Consider the following 15,735-nt stretch of genomic DNA (forward strand, 5'->3'; position numbering starts at 1 on the left):
GTCCCTTTACCTTTACCTTATCTGAAGGTAGCAAATATGTGCTATATAGACTTGGTGGCCAGGAAACTAAGACTAGCCCAAGCTTCTAAGACAGGCTTTCTGTAGCAACACAGCTTTTCCTCTGTGTAATATGCAAAGCAGCCCTTATTTTTTGCTGGCATATTCTTAAGGAATAGAGGATGTAGTTAAATGTGCATTGCATTCCAGATCACGAATCTGGGCACTGCATTTTAATTGGCAGGTCTTTGATTAAAATCAGTGTTATTCTCAGATGTTTATAAACTCCCGAGTTCCTTACACTGGCGGCATAATTCCCCATGACCCTCCCGGCACCTCCAATCCACTGAACGTATACCAGGAAGGCACGGCTGTGTAGCTTTCCTTGTTCCGTCTTTTCAAAGCAGCAGCCTAGCGGGCATTGGCAGAGCGCTTTCCATAAGCCCTTAATAGCTATATTTGACAGGTCATTTCTGCGTCACCTGCGGGTGACACAGTCCTGGATTGAAATGCGTAGATTTCATTTGCATTAACACAGTCAGCCATGGACATTAAGGGCTTTGACTGTGGCAGGTGAAGAAAGCAATGGCTGAATGCTCCCTCCCCATGGACTGCACAGGATCAACTTAACTATGGTTGCCAGCTTTGAGAAGGGGAGGGTGTCTGGCTGTACTTCTTCAGCAGCCCCCCCCCCCCATTTATTTATCTTCCTGTGAGTTTATGGCACTGTTCCTCAATTAGTATTTTTGGGAAATAGGGCTTGCCTTCAAAATCAATTTCACCTTCTGTGACTCTGCAACAATGAACGTTCACCCTGTTGATTTGCTTGTGGGGTGTTTATAAATTCCCTGCTAATCATTCAGCACTCTCGGGTGAATTTCCCTGCTACTTCCATAACAGCCCAAAGTCTTTTTTTAAAGGATGTTTTTAAAAGGTGTCGTTGCAACACCTTAGGGCGACAGAGCACTTTAATCCACTTTAATTGTACAAGCCTAGATTTACCAGCTGTTGCTCGAGTCTGCAGCGTGCAGCTATGTGAGGTCATCTGTAGACTGACAAATGAATAGTGGGGATTATTTTTAGCTTTCTCTTTCACTTGATGACAGTACCGTTCTAGCAGCACTGGCCATTTACCTAAAGCAGGGATGGGCAGTTTCCGGTTTCCACCCAATCTTTGCCTGCCAGGGGGTCCGAACTGACCCATGAGGCCATTTTCCTCAAGCCATGCTCACCTGTCCATCAGGATGACATCAGCTGATGCACGGGAGGGAGGGGTTCAAACCTGGTGGAATCTTCCTTCACCTGTGCAAAGTGGTCAGCAGAATTGCACTCTTTGCTCACCAGCTGGAGGCTTAAAGAACAGCACAGGTCTGTTTGGAAAAAGGCATTCAAACAGCCATGCACTACACTTTGAAGTCCCAACTGCTGGAGCGTCAAAGTGCAGCATCACTTGATGCCACCATGACATCAAGGGATTTGACAGATGGGTGGGCTCGCCCACCCACCTGTCAAGTTTGGCCCTCCACCTGGGGTGGGGAGATAAGGATCTGGTCCGCCAGCCATAAAAGGTTCCTCGCCCCTGATCTGAAGAAAAGGAAGGAATGACGAAGAACTTTCCATTGGCTAATACTTGCAATATTTCAATATTTCTATATGGTCTGAAGCTCAACATCAAAAAAATGAAGATCTTGGCCACTGGTCCCATCACCTCCTGGCAAATAGAAGGGGAAGAAATGGAGGCAGTGAGAGATTTTACTTTCTTGGGCTCCATGATCACTGCAGATGGTGACAGCAGTCACAAAATTAAAAGATGCCTGCTTCTTGGGAGAAAAGCAGTGACAAACCTAGACAGCATCTTAAAAAGCAGAGACATCACCTTGCCGACAAAGGTCCGTATAGTTCAAGCTATGGTTTTTCCAGTTGTGATGTGATGTGGAAGTGAGAGCTGGACCATAAAGAAGGCTGGTCGCCGAAGAATTGATGCTTTTGAATTATGGTGCTGGAGGAGTCCCATGGACTGCAAGAAGGTCAAACCTCTCCATTCTGAAGGAAATCAGCCCTGAGTGCTCACTGGAAGGACAGATCCTGAAGCTGAGGCTCCAATACTTTGGCCACCGCGTGAGAAAAGAAGACTCCCTGAGAAAGACCCTGATGTTGGGAAAGATGGAGGGCACAAGGAGAAGGGGATGACAGAGGACGAGATGGTTGGACAGTGTTCTCGAAGCTACCAGCATGAGTTTGACCAAAATGTGGGAGGCAGTGGAAGACAGGAGTGCCTGGCGTGCTCTGGTCCATGGGGTCACGAAGAGGCGGACACGACTAAACAACTAAACAACAACAATGCTTTCAAAGTTCAGGTGAAGGAAAGGAGGGGTGGAAAGAAAGAGAACGAGAAAGAGAACTTTTAGGTTTTGCTTGTCTGCTCACTGATCACTCCTAGTGTCCCAACATTTGTGGCCTAAAACACACACTTTGGGAAGCAAAATGTTACAACTTTTGCTTGTGCACACTGGTTCTGCCTGTTTGAAAGATCAGGAAGAAAAGGAAAAGGAGCAGCTTTACTCTAAACCTTGCTCATTTTGAATTTGCAAGAAATTGAATGCAATTTAGAAGGTATCTTCAAGAGGTTGTTGACCTAGTTCTTCCCAGCTGTTTGCCTAAAATCCAGCTGCTCTTCTCTCTGAGATGCAAAGGATACCTTCTTGTGGCTTGAGCGCATCAAATGTATCATTGGTGCAGATTTCTGATGGTGTGTGAGTGGTTTCTTCGCATCATTTCATATAGCTATTATTAAGGTGAAAGAACTGCAGTTAATTTTACCCTCAGGATCGCTGCCATATGAAAGAGTTTCCCCAGGACAAAATACCCAAGCACTGCATCCTGAAATCATACTAAAAACCAGTTCTTCAGGATGCAGAAACTCGCAGTGTTATCTTCTCGGAGGAACTTTCACAAGATCATTTTACAACATTTGTCTAGGAAGATCGCTGTATGGTGACTCAACTCAATAATGGTTGGATTGGGACAGAACTAGAATTTATAAACAACACTAAACACCTGCATACAGAGTCCTTAGTTTGTAACATTTAGCACAACACACCTTGTGTCCTGGTGTCATCACACTGAGTGGTTCATCAAGTCTTACAGTGACCAGTGAGATGGTTATGGCCAGTGCTCCCCCCCAAAAAAAAAATGTTTAGGGGTACTTTAATTTTGACTCAAGAAGATCACCATTTTATAATTCAAATAGGGAAAAATAAATACAGTCATACCTCGGGTTACAATAAGGTTGCGTTTTTTCAGGTTATGGATGCGCCAAAACCCAGAAGTACCAGAATGGGTTACTTCCAGGTTTCGGCAGTCGTGCATGCGCAGAAGTGCTAAATCATGCTTTGTGCATGCATGTGCGCAGATGCAGCTCTGTGGGTTGTGAACACGCCTCCCGCACGGACCATGTTCGCAACCCGAGCGTCCACTGTACAGTAAGTGGACAAAAGTACAAAGATTCACAAAATGTTTAGGGGTAAGCGTCCCCCTGTGTCCCCCCAGAAAAAAGCACTGGTTATGAGACACCAGAAAGCAGGGCCAGAGCTCAAAAGCACTCTCCCTTCCTGTGGTCTCCAGAAAGTGGTATTCAGGAACATTGCTGTGGAAGCAGAGCAGAGCCATTGACAGTCTTCTCCTCCGTGAGTTTGTCCAATCCTCTTTTAAAGCCATCTAAGTTGGCAGCCTGGGACACGGGTGGCGCTGTGGGTTAAACCACAGAGCCTAGAACTTGCTGATCGGAACGTCGGCGGTTCGAATCCCTGTGATGGGGTGAGCTCCCGTTGCTCGGTCCCTGCTCCTGCCAACCTAGCAGTTCGAAAGCACATCAAAGTGCAAGTAGATAAATAGGTACCGCTCTGGCGGGAAGGTAAACGGCGTTTCCGTGCGCTGCTCTGGTTCACCAGAAGTGGCTTAGTCATGCTGGACACATGACCCGGAAGCTGTACGCCGGCTCCCTCGGCCAATAAAGCGAGATGAGCGCCGCAACCCCAGAGTCGGTCATACTGGACCTAATGGTCAGGGGTCCCCTTACCTTTAAGTTGGCAGCCACCACTGTCTCCCAGGGGAACAAGTTCCATATTTTAACTATGTGGTGTGTAGTCATTGATAGCCTCCATGAATTTGTCAAATCCCCTTCTGAGATCAACACTACATCTTTGTAGCAAACGCCATCATTTATGCGCTGCGTGAAGTACTTTCTCTTGACTGAATCTTCCAACATTCAACGTCATTGTATGACTTGGGACTCTTATGATGAGAGAGGGAGGAAAACTCCTCTCTCCACACACACAAACGCACATGCCCCCTCAAATACAAGGCATAATTTTATATACCTCTGTCTTTATATACCTTACTGCTTTTCCTAAGCTGAAAATCCTCAAATGTTGCAAGCCTTCATCCTAGGGGATTGCTCTAGCCCCTGTATAATTTTGTCTGCCCTTTCTTGCACCTTTTCCAGCTCTACGGTATCCTTTTTGAGGTGCAGCAATAAGAACTAGACATAATATTCCAAGCGCATGTGTGTCTCTAACAGCTTAAACATTGCATTTTATCCCAAAGAATTCTAGGAACTGTAGTTTGGTGAAAATGCTAACAGTTCTCTTAGAGATTCTTAACCCCTCACTGGATTACCGTATTTTTCGCTCTATAAGATGCACCAGACCACAAGATGCACCTAGTTATTGGAGGAGGAAAACAAGAAAAAAAAATATTCTGAATCTCAGAAGCCAGAACAGCAAGAGGGATCGTTGCGCAGTGAAAGCAGCAATCCCTCTTGCTGTTCTGGCTTCTGGGATAGCTGCGCAGCCTGCATTCGCTCCATAAGACGCACCCACATTTCTCCTTACTTTTTAGGAGGGAAAAAGTGAGTCTTATAGAGCAAAAAAATACGGTAGTTTCTTAATGTTCCCAGGGAATGACCATTGAAGCTGTTTAAGCCTGTTCTGTTGGTATGCTTTTAGGCAATTTTCAGTCAACATTTCTTTAAGTACAGTGGTACCTCAGGTTACATACGCTTCAGGTTACATACGCTTCAGGTTACAGACTCTGCTAACCCAGAAATAGTGCTTCAAGTTAAGAACTTTGCTTCAGGATGAGAACAGAAATCGTGCTCTGGCGGCGCCGTGGCAGCAGGAGACCCCATTAGCTAAAGTGGTGCTTCAGGTTAAGAACAGTTTCAGGTTAAGTACGGACCTCCGGAACGAATTGAGTACTTAACCTGAGGTACCACTTTATTTCTTTTTTAACTTATTCAATGCGGCCAACATCTTTGAGTGGATTACAGATTTGCTGAATCTTATCCCTGAGAAGGAGCTAGACTCAAAACATTACAGGAAGACAAAATACAGCCTTCTTTCCGCACAGCTGATATTTCCTCTCCCCTTCTCTCTTGAATTGTTTTTACCCAATACAAGTCGCTTTTCTGCAGTGGCATATAGAGCAGAAATGGAATGTTAGTTCGGTGATTAACTGTATCATGTGAGTAAACGGTTGGTAACATTATATTGCCAAGAAAGGGTGATGGCATCCATCTTTACGATACATTATTTCGAGTGAGTTATTAAAGGGTGAGACACAGCGTATTGCAGTGTTTGAAGAGGTGTGTCTCCAGACTAATTTAATTTGTGTGTTTGGTGCAGCACAGGAAGAAAGGGCGGGTTTGGGGTGAGGAGAGGGAACGTGCAGCATGATACCCAATAAACAGCCAATAAGATAATGACTCGTGTGTAGTTTTAGTCATAATATTTAATATAATAGTATGATGGCCAATGGTACAGAAATCTGCCTTTGGGAGTACATATTTGGAGCCATATTTTACACTCAATAAAATCAGAACTGTGCTTTACAACGGGCTGGTTCCCATGACTTCCAGCAGAACATGTGAACTGTCTCCATGGGAATGCATTCTGCTGGTAGAAAGGTAAACGTAAAGGGACCCTTGACCGTTAGGTCCAGTCGCAGACGACTCTGGGGTTGCGGCGCTCATCTCGCTTTATAGGCCAAGGGAGCCGGCGTACAGCTTCCGGGTCATGTGGCCAGCATGACTAAGTCGCTTCTGGCAAACCAGAGCAGTGCACGGAAACGCCGTTTACCTTCCCGCTGGAGTGGTACCTATTTATCTACTTGCACTTTGTGCTTTCGAACTGCTAGGTTGGCAGAAGCAGGGACCAAGCAATGGGAGCTCACCCCGTTGCAGGGATTTGAACCGCCGACCTTCTGATCGGCAAGCCCTAGGCTCTGTGGTTTAACCCACAGCGCCACCCGCATCCCTAAATAGAAGAAGAGTTTGGATTTGATATCCCGCTTTATCACTACCCTAAGGAGTCTCAACCTTAAATGGCAGAGAAGTTCTTTCTGAGATGATTTTGAGAGCTTATTCACACACAGACAAGGGGCAGCTGGGGCTTGTCAACCCGGGAAGGCAGCTCATCCAGGAGAAGGAAAACTGATCCTCAACCTCCGCTGCCTTGCGGGAAAACTTCAGGAGAAGAAAAGGCTAAGGAGTAAACCCTACACACATCTGGAGTGGAGTCTCTAAGACGGTTGGATGGCACCTTGTACGCCTTCTTCAGGCAACTCCTGCAGCCAAGCTGGTGCCAAACATCTTGCTCTGCTTTCCTTTGGACTACACCAGAAAGGAAGTCAACTGGGCAGCCCAGGACCTTCATACACACTGCCCATGCCTGTGCTCTGGGGAGGTCACTTTGGTGCTGCTAATGCCGTGGTTTGACTTCTCCCCTGGAGGCACACTCCATTGTCTCTTGAGACAGATGGATGCCAACAATTCACACATGCAATTCATTATTTGGTATCCAGCCAACATGCGGGGAACTGTCAACAGGTCTCATGTTGATAGCTCATTTTTTATTCTAAGCATGCTAAAGCTGATTCCCGAGCACAAACTTTGCTCTCATAAGAAACATATTTATTCTATAAGGGGGGAAAGCCCTGTTCATGGTTATTGATGATTGAAACTTGCCCATTCGGATTCAGAAGGGAGTGGGTCTTTCTGAGGCTTTCTGGTCATTTTGGGGGGGAGAGGTCAGGCTTTTTCTGCCACTTCTACACAGCTCAAGAAGATTCAAGCTGGGGACTCGTCTACCAGTTATGTCCTGCCTCATTTTCCTGTACAGTGGACTCTCGGGTTGCGAACGTGATCCATGCGGGAGGCACATTCGCAACCCGCAGCGTTCGCCTGCGCACACACGGCTTGCGATCTGACGCGTCTGCGCATTTGCAAAGCGCGATTTGGTGGTTCTGCGCATGTGTGAGCACCAAAACCCAGAAGTAACCCGTTCTGGTACTTCCGGGTTTGGCGCGGTGTGCAGCCTGAAAACACACAGCCTGAAGCATCTGTAACCCGAGGTATGACTGTACTTAAAAACTTGTGATGAGTTGTGGGAGAGTTTCTGAGCTCTGAAACTTTTGCAAGCTCTCTCAACTGCTAGTTTGCCTTCTTACCTTTGATAATTTTGGAGATGTGTGGGAATGGCGAAGAAGAAAAAATTACGTGAGAAGGCCAATACTGTGCCATGACAAGCTCACCTGGAATTTGGAAGGTGGGCTGGGCTCAATTCGTAATGGCTCAATGATTTGTTTCTGAACACCCCCGTTCTCAATCAGTATTCTTGATGGGAAGGGTTGCCTTGGTCCAATAAAAGCTTGTTGTTTCCTGTGTGTTTCTCTCTTTCCATTTTGCTTCATTGAAAATTGCCTCGGTGAGGGTGTGTAAACAGAAGCAGATGCTATTCTCCTCCTCCTACCTGAATCATCCAGCGCTGGCACAAATACAGTTTGTGGTTTCACAAATTTGCATGCTGCAACCACCTTTGGGTGGGGTGAATAAGCCAAAACAGAGGAGGAGACGCAAGGAGACAGTCTTTAAGCGGAGTACTGTGCAAGCTTCATTAATTTCATTGGGGATTACTCATCGTCCTCACAAGTGTCTTGATACTGTCCAGCAGCAATTAGTGGGTTCCAGCTATTCTTTTCTATAACATTTAACCATGATGGGCATGAACAGGAATAAAAGGTGGGAAGTCATTCAAAAGGCTGCTATACCAAATCTGATAGTGATATGCAGAGATAGCTACTCCCTCCCCTGGCAACTTGCTGATACATATTTGAGAAAGTTCAGTGCTCTAATGATGATAGATAAATGCTGCCCCAATGTGCTTATATGTGGGAAGGAGAAATTGCTTGGTGCCTTAAGTGTAAGATGATCTCTCAGGGAATAGAAGTCCTTACTCTTACATTTGCTTTAGGAAATAATGTCATATGGTTTAGCTCTCCATCTCTCAAATGAATATAGAAAATAACTGTCCACTGTTTTATAGAAATCGTTGCCGTCGCCTTAGAAAGCATTCCAGTCTCAAGACTTGAGGCAAATGATTTAATGGCAGGAATTTACCGTACATCAATAGGTGTATTGCCTTGTGTGCAATCCGTATGTTCTCTAAAATATGGTTACATGCTGTAGAATGAATCCAGATATACATAATATAAGCAGTGAGCGTGCTGTGGAATTACACTGTTTTAGTCAGATATACAATCTTCTCTTCATCAGGGAAAACCCATTCCTCTTGGCCAAATGTGAAGATGTACACAGCAATGAGTTCGTGTGACAGTCATGAAGGCACCTCACACCTCCTTTGAGCTGTTTGTTATCAGTTTAAAGGAACTTACCGGAATGTTTTAATTTAAAAACAAATGATTACTAAGGTCAACTTACAAGGTGCTTGGTGTGTATGTGTGTGTAGCAAAAAGGTGAACAGCTTGGGGAAAGGGTTAGATTGAACTAAGAGGAAATAAGCATTGGATTCAGAAGCAAGTATATCCATCCATTGGGGGAAAGGGGGACAGGGAGAAGTTTTTCTGTCTCTCACATAATAAAAGAACCAGGTGCCACCTAATGATGCTGAACGCTCAGGACAGACAAAAGAAAATACAGTGGTGCCTCGCAAGACGAAAAGAATCCGTTCTGTGAGTCTCTTTGTCTTGCAAAGCAAGCCCATTAGCGGCTTAGTGAATTAGCGCTATTAGCGGCTTAGTGGGCTTAGCGGATCAGCTGCTAAGCGGCTTAGCGGATCAGCTGCTAAGCGGCTTAGCGGATCAGCTGTTAAGCGGCTTAGCGGATCAGCTGCTAAACGGCTTAGCGGATCAGCTGCTAAGCGACTTAGCGGATCAGCTGATAAGCAGCTTAGCGGCTTGGGGAAAAGGGGGGGGGGAGGAAAAAACCCCCGCAGGAACTCGCAAGACATTTTCGTCTTGCAAAGCAAGCCCATAGGGAAATTCGTTTTGCGAAGCACCTCCAAAACGGAAAACCCTTTCGTCTAGCGGGTTTTCCGTCTTGCGAGGCATTCGTCTTGCGGGGCACCACTGTACTTCTTCACACAGTATATGAAGTTAAACTATGGTCTTCTCTCCCACAAGATGCAGTGAGATGTCTATGGATTGTCCATGTGTTGGTCTGAGTGGTTTTCCCTTTGCCCTGCCACTTTCCCATGAAAAGCCCACTCTTTAGTGCTAAATCAGAACAAACAGCAGTCCACAATTGCCGTTTGTTCCAATTCAGCACTAAAGAGTGGGTTTTTCTGGGGGGCAGTGGCGGGGCAAATGGAGGTGTGGGTGAGGCCTGAGGGGTAAATTACAGTGCCCAGACTCTTTTGAAAGAGAGAGAGAGAGAGAGAGAGAGAGAGAGAGGAAAAAAATGCTTTGAATGTGCTTTAGAGGTGTAGTGTGGACACAGCCCATAAACCAATCAGTTAGTTTTTGTGTGTGCTTTGGTTCTCTTTCAGCCCAGACACAGGTGGAGTGACTGCACAAGTCGTGCTGATGTTTCTCTTCTCTTCTACTGATAACACGGCACTACGGATGGCAGTCGACAAGATTTTGCAGGAGAGGCTGAAGATGTATCCTGGGTCTGCTCGCATCAACCTCCCCTCTTCCACCCTCACAGGCAAGTGCCTTGAGTTTTTTTTTTACCACTGATAGGGGTTTCTCTCCCAGGGATTGTTATATTTATCATGTTGTATTCCTACTCAACCTTGCCAGCTTCGTTTTTGTTTTTAAGAACATGTTTTGTGAGCTAAGTGTACTGGGAACTGTAGATCTTAATTTCAACCGAGCAATATATTTGCTATTTTAGGCATATCATATTGTGAATCATAGTTCTGATTGATTTTTAAATAAGTAATGCTAAGTGCTGATATATCTAATGGTAGATTGTCACTTAAAATACATGTTTTCTCTCACTCACGTTTGATATTTTGGTTGGTCCTAATTGAATCTGGGGGGACGTGGGTGGCGCTGGGGGTTAAACCACAGAGCCTAGGGCTTGCTGATCAGAAGGTTGGCGGTTCGAATCCCCGCAACAGGGTGAGCTCCCGTTGTCCGGTCCCTGCTCCTGCCAACCTAGCAGTTTGAAAGCACGAAGTGCAAGTAGATAAATAGGTATTGCTTTAGCGGGAAGGTAAACGGCGTTTCAGTGGGCTGCTCTGGTTTGCCAGAAACGGCTTAGTCATGCTGGCCACATAACCCGGAAGCTGTACGCCGGCTTCCTTGGCCAATAAAGTGAGATGAGCACTGTAACCCCAGAGTCGGCCTCGACTGGACCTAACAGTCAGGGGTCCCTTTACCGTTACCTAATAGATTCTGGAGTTTTTGTCAGACTTTGTGAAAATGATTTTGCATAGTTAAGAACATACCCCTAATATTCCACTCAGGCCTTCCCCAGGGTCTGATTCTTCGCCCCTTAAGCTGATGGATCCCTCTCTGGAATCGGACGCCTCTTGTGGATCTGACTCAATGGTCTGCAACCAACTGAGACCCTCCCCTTGGAGCTCTTCCGACTCTCCCCCCAGATCTAACCACTCCCTTCACGACACCTCCATGGGGCTCCTGACAGTTCTAGTGCACCTGCTGAACCTTGCTATTGCCCCATAAATTTTAAAAATAAATTGTATTTCTTCTATTTTTCCTCCATCACGGAACCCAAGGCAGGGTACATATGGTTCCCATCCCTATAGGGATGGAGTGAGCAGCTAATTTCAGCCTGCTTCAGTCTCACTGGTGCCCAGTCATAGGTCTGATCTGCCCTATGTTTTTGCATATATATATTTTAAAAAGGATGCATGAAAAATCCATAGTTAAATTGTATGCACTTTTACATAAAATACACATTTTTAATAAAATAAAATAAAATATGTGCTTCTTAGTGTTTTCCATACGCTCATCCAGGGAATACCTGTTTTGTACACATATTTTATGTACAACACATATGTGTGTGTGCATGTTTTTTGCATGAAACCTGTACTGCAATATTTAGAGAAGTATCTGATCCCACCCGGAGCTCCTTGGGATACACAGGAGCAGCAAATCCAGCTTCCAAGGAATGCATCACCCCCTGCTGCCTCCTTGGCAGCTGCCCCCATGCTGCCTCTACAGCAACCTCTTGGTGAATAGGAGGTGTTGGTCGTCTCCTCCCATCCCTGTGCAGGAAGTGGCAGGGGCTGCCCTTTGGGGTCTCATGTAACAGTAAATGCAAAATGTGATTTAATGCGGAACTATTAAATGTATGGGACGCAGGTAGCACTGTGGGTTAAACCACAGAGCCTAGGACTTGCCGATCAGAAGGTCGGCGGTTCGAATCCCCACAACGGGGTGAGCTCCCGTTGCTCGGTCCCAGCTCCTGCCAACCTAGCAGTTCAAAAGCACGTCAAAGTGCAAGTAGATAAATAGGTACCGCTCCAGCGGGAAGGTAAACGGTGTTTCTGTGCACTGCTCTGGTTCGCCAGAAGTGGCTGAGTCATGCTGGCCACATGACCCGGAAGCTGTACGCTGGCTCCCTCGGCCAATAAAGCGAGATGAGCGTCGCAACCCTAGAGTTGGTCACGACTGGACCTAATGGCCAGGGGTCCCTTTACCTATTAAATGTATAGTTGCTGCAGGCCCTCCTGCACATTTTTTTTTAAAAAAAACCATGGTGGGCTGCAAGGGGGAGACTCATCTCCCCCCCCCCCCCGTATTTTTTACAATGGGAGCCAATGATGCTAATAGGAGTTTCCTCTCAATGTAAATAGCAGCGATGGGCGATTTTTGTCAGGATTCCAGCAGCAGGGGATGATTTAAAGCAGGGGTTGGCAACCTAAGGCCCCTTGGGTCACAAGTGGCCCACGGGGATCATTTAACCGGCCCCCAAGCCGCCCGTTCGGCAAGTCCCTGCGCGCTGCGCTAAACAAGCATGGAGCAGGGACTCGCTTTTGCGGTGCCGGAAATCGCGTCTCCGCAGACGCCGGAAATCGCAGGCACGGGATCTGGCCCATGGAGGGATCTCCACTGGAGTGAACCGGCCCAGGCAGGGTAAACCTTTCCGACCCCTGGTTTAAAGTCTCCCTTCCTGTTTGCCACATTCCAGGTCTTGCTCTTGTTCTGGGATGCCTTATGCCATTTAGTTGCACTAAAACCCCATGCACATTATGGGACAAGGTGAGGCAACCGCCTCAGGTGGCAATATCCACAGGGGCAGCAGATCCTGGTTTCGATTTTTCTCTCCCCCGCCCCCCTCCCCGTTCCTGCTGTAGAGCTTCACTTACCCCTTCTCCCCTGGTGGGGAGGGAAGCACCATTTTGTGGTTCACCTCCGGTGCCAAAATGTCTCGGGCCGGCCCTGACTTAAATACATTAAAGCATTTCACATCAGCCTACTTTGATGATAACCATTAATGGACTTAATTGCCCTAAGCACTTAATAAACAAGCAATGAAGGATGGTCTTAAGTCTTTGTGTTTACTTTCTAAATGGGTGAAAGAAGCTGAAGTTAAGCATGGCCAGTGCTGGCATTTTCCAAAGCTGGATATGGTGGTACCTTGGGTTACATACGCTTCAGGTTGCATATGCTTCAGGTTACAGACTCTGCTAACCCAGAAATAGTACCTCAGGTTAAGAACTTTGCTTCTGGATGAGAACAGAAATTGGGCGGCGGCAGCAGCAGGAGGCCCCATTAGCTAAAGTGGTGCTTCAGGTTAAGAACAGTTTCAGGTTAAGAACGGACCTCCAGAACGAATTAAGTACGTAACCAGAGGTACCACTGTACTTGCTAAGGCCAGGTGATCTGTAAAGGATCCTCTTGGCCAAGATCTCCACAATTTCACGTAACATAAAACTAAGGGGAAGGTGGGGCCTGAATCATGTTGCTTGTCTATCCCATAGCTGTCAACTTTCAGATTTGAAAATAAGGGATCAACCGCCTCACCTGTCCCGGGGACAGTCTACGGGATATCTAACAATCCAGGATAGCAGCGGGAAATGGCGCTGGAATAAGGGAATTTCCCACAAAAAAGAGAAGGTTGACAGCTATGGTCTATCCAACGACTCTTCCTGCTAGCCCTCTTCTCAAACCCTGAAGCTACTGCCGACGAGACATAGTGCATTAACAAAACGCTCTTCTAGGCAAAGCATAAATCAACAAAACCAAATCAAGAAATAAGTTCCTTCTATGATGAAAGCTACGGAATAATATTTCGAACAAATGCACGTGTTCAAAAATGTGGCATACACTCCAAATTAATCTGAATTAGATTGGGCTGCTGTAGCCTTCCTGTCTGACAGTGTTTCAAAACATCCTGCCTCTTCTCTGCTGCCTTTATCTTATTCCCAGTAGACTAGCTGTAAATTGGTTTTGGGGTTTAGTGATAGTTTCAGTGCCTTGTAGAGCTCTCTCTTCTCACAACGAAGGGAGAGAAAATAAGACCCCAGCCAGCTTCTGAACAACTCAAAATATTGCTGGCTTTTTTAAAAAGAAGAAAAGAAACAAAATCTCTTAAATAACAAACAAGGGAAAGAGCTTCTTTTCTCCCCCGCCCCCTTTATAAGATCCTCCTTGGGTGCCATGCTGATCGCTATCTGACCTGAATTGCTACCAACTGTGTCATCAACATTTTTTTTCTCAAGGCATGTGCTTGTTATCTCACACATCTCTGCTGGCCCAGAAGTGGGAGCAACCTGGAGGGGGATAGTGAAATTCACATTGGAATGCGGACAACCAGTCTCCTAACTCTTATGACTGCTGCTTTGCCAGGCACGGTGGAAGCTGTTAATCTGAGATTGCTGGTGTGCACCGATCCCATGGCATTCCACAGCTGATGAAGGTTGGGGAACTCAGGAGACAGGATGGCTAGCAAGGCCCTGAGATTGCTGTTGTGCAAACATGTCATCACTGTGAAGGTGGAGCCTGGGCGATATAAATCCATAGCTCTGAATGATACCAACTTCCTCTGTTAGGGCTTATCCTCACTTACCTTTAGACCTGCTCTTTCCAGGCACAGGTCTGTGCTTCAAAGCTGCGTGTCCGAACACCCTTTCTTTTGCTCTGGGGCCTTCACCATGAAAAGCCGCTCTTTTAGCTGAATCATAAAGGTAAAGGTAAAGGGACCCCTGACCATTAGGTCCAGTTGCGAACGACTCTGGGGTTGCGGCGCTCATCTTGCTTTATTGGCCAAGAGAGCCGGCGTACAGCTTCCAGGTCATGTGGCCAGCATGACTAAGCCGCTTCTGGCGAACCAGAGCAGCACGGAACGGATCCTGTTCGTAAGCAGGGGTACCACTGTATGGTGCTCAGAATTCTGTGGCGAGAAAAATGTGTTTCGAATGAACTTTAAAGGTACCGTGTGTATGGAGCCTTTCCCATCCCTAGTTACTGAGAAATGTGCCTGTTTGTAGCAGTGACAATATAAGGTGTGATTCAGCCCAGCCACAAGTTAAGCTCTTTTTAAGCCTGAAATATCCCAGGCAGAGATAAACACATGCCTTTATCTCCTATTGGAATCAATAACTCTTTAAAGTGCAGAGTTATAGCCAACTAAGGGCTTATCCACACTTAGCTTTTGGCCTGCACTTTCCAGGCACAGGTGCTTTAAAGTTTATAGTGTCTGAGCAATCTTTCTTTTGCCCTGCAGCTTTCCTCACGAAAACCTGCTCTTTAAAGCTGTCGTGAACTAACGGCAGTTCAAGTTTTCCACTGACGGTCGCTTGCCCCAATTCAGTGGTAAAGGGAGCGTTTTCGCAGGGAAAGCTCTGGATCACAAATGAGTGCTTGGACACGGAGCTTTAAAGTGCCAACCATCCCTGGAAAATGAGGAGGAAGTGTGGGTAAGCCCTAAATACCCCTCAGAGTAGACTCGCTGAAATCAGTGGGGGCTAGGTTGATGAGCTTAAGGAAATCAGCCCTGAGTGCTCACTGGAAGGACAGATCCTGAAGCTGAGTCTCCAATACTTTGGCCACCTCATGAGAAGACTCCCTGGAAAAGACCCTGATGTTGGGAAAGATGGAGGGCACAAGGAGAAGGGGACGACAGAGGCCGAGATGGTTGGATAGTGTTCTCGAAGATACCAGCATGAGTTTGACCAAACTGCGGGAGGCAGTGGAAGACAGGAGTGCCTGGCGTGCTCTGGTCCATGGGGTCACAAAGAGTCGGACATGACTAAACGACTAAACAACAACAGGTTGATGAGGCCCACTTTCTTAAATGGGTCTACTACGAGTAGGACTAATATTGGCTACAACCCTTATTCTGTGAACCGCCCTGAGATCTTATGGTGAAGGGCAGTCTATACATCCAATAAATAAATAAATAATAAAATGAATGAATAAACAAGCCCACAATCTGTCTTAGAACTGAGTCTACAACTGACTTTA

General features: G+C 46.4%; 1 protein-coding gene across 2 annotated transcripts in view; it reads left to right on the forward strand.

Annotated features, from left to right (window-relative positions):
- Window positions 1-15,735, forward strand: part of LOC310830074 (transmembrane protease serine 11B-like protein) — an 80,466-nt gene that overhangs the window by 38,930 nt on the left and 25,801 nt on the right. For both annotated transcript variants that reach the window (XR_014557472.1, XM_083709588.1), the window contains exon 5: window positions 9,840-10,000. Coding sequence is in view for 1 of the 2 variants with exons in the window: in XM_083709588.1 (XP_083565714.1) it covers window positions 9,840-10,000 (161 nt within the window). In the remaining variant the exon portion in view is untranslated. The remainder of the gene's footprint in view (window positions 1-9,839; window positions 10,001-15,735) is intronic.

The sequence above is a fragment of the Podarcis gaigeae genome (genome assembly GCF_964106915.1).
Source record: "Podarcis gaigeae genome assembly, chromosome: 13".
Lineage (NCBI taxonomy): Eukaryota > Metazoa > Chordata > Lepidosauria > Squamata > Lacertidae > Podarcis > Podarcis gaigeae.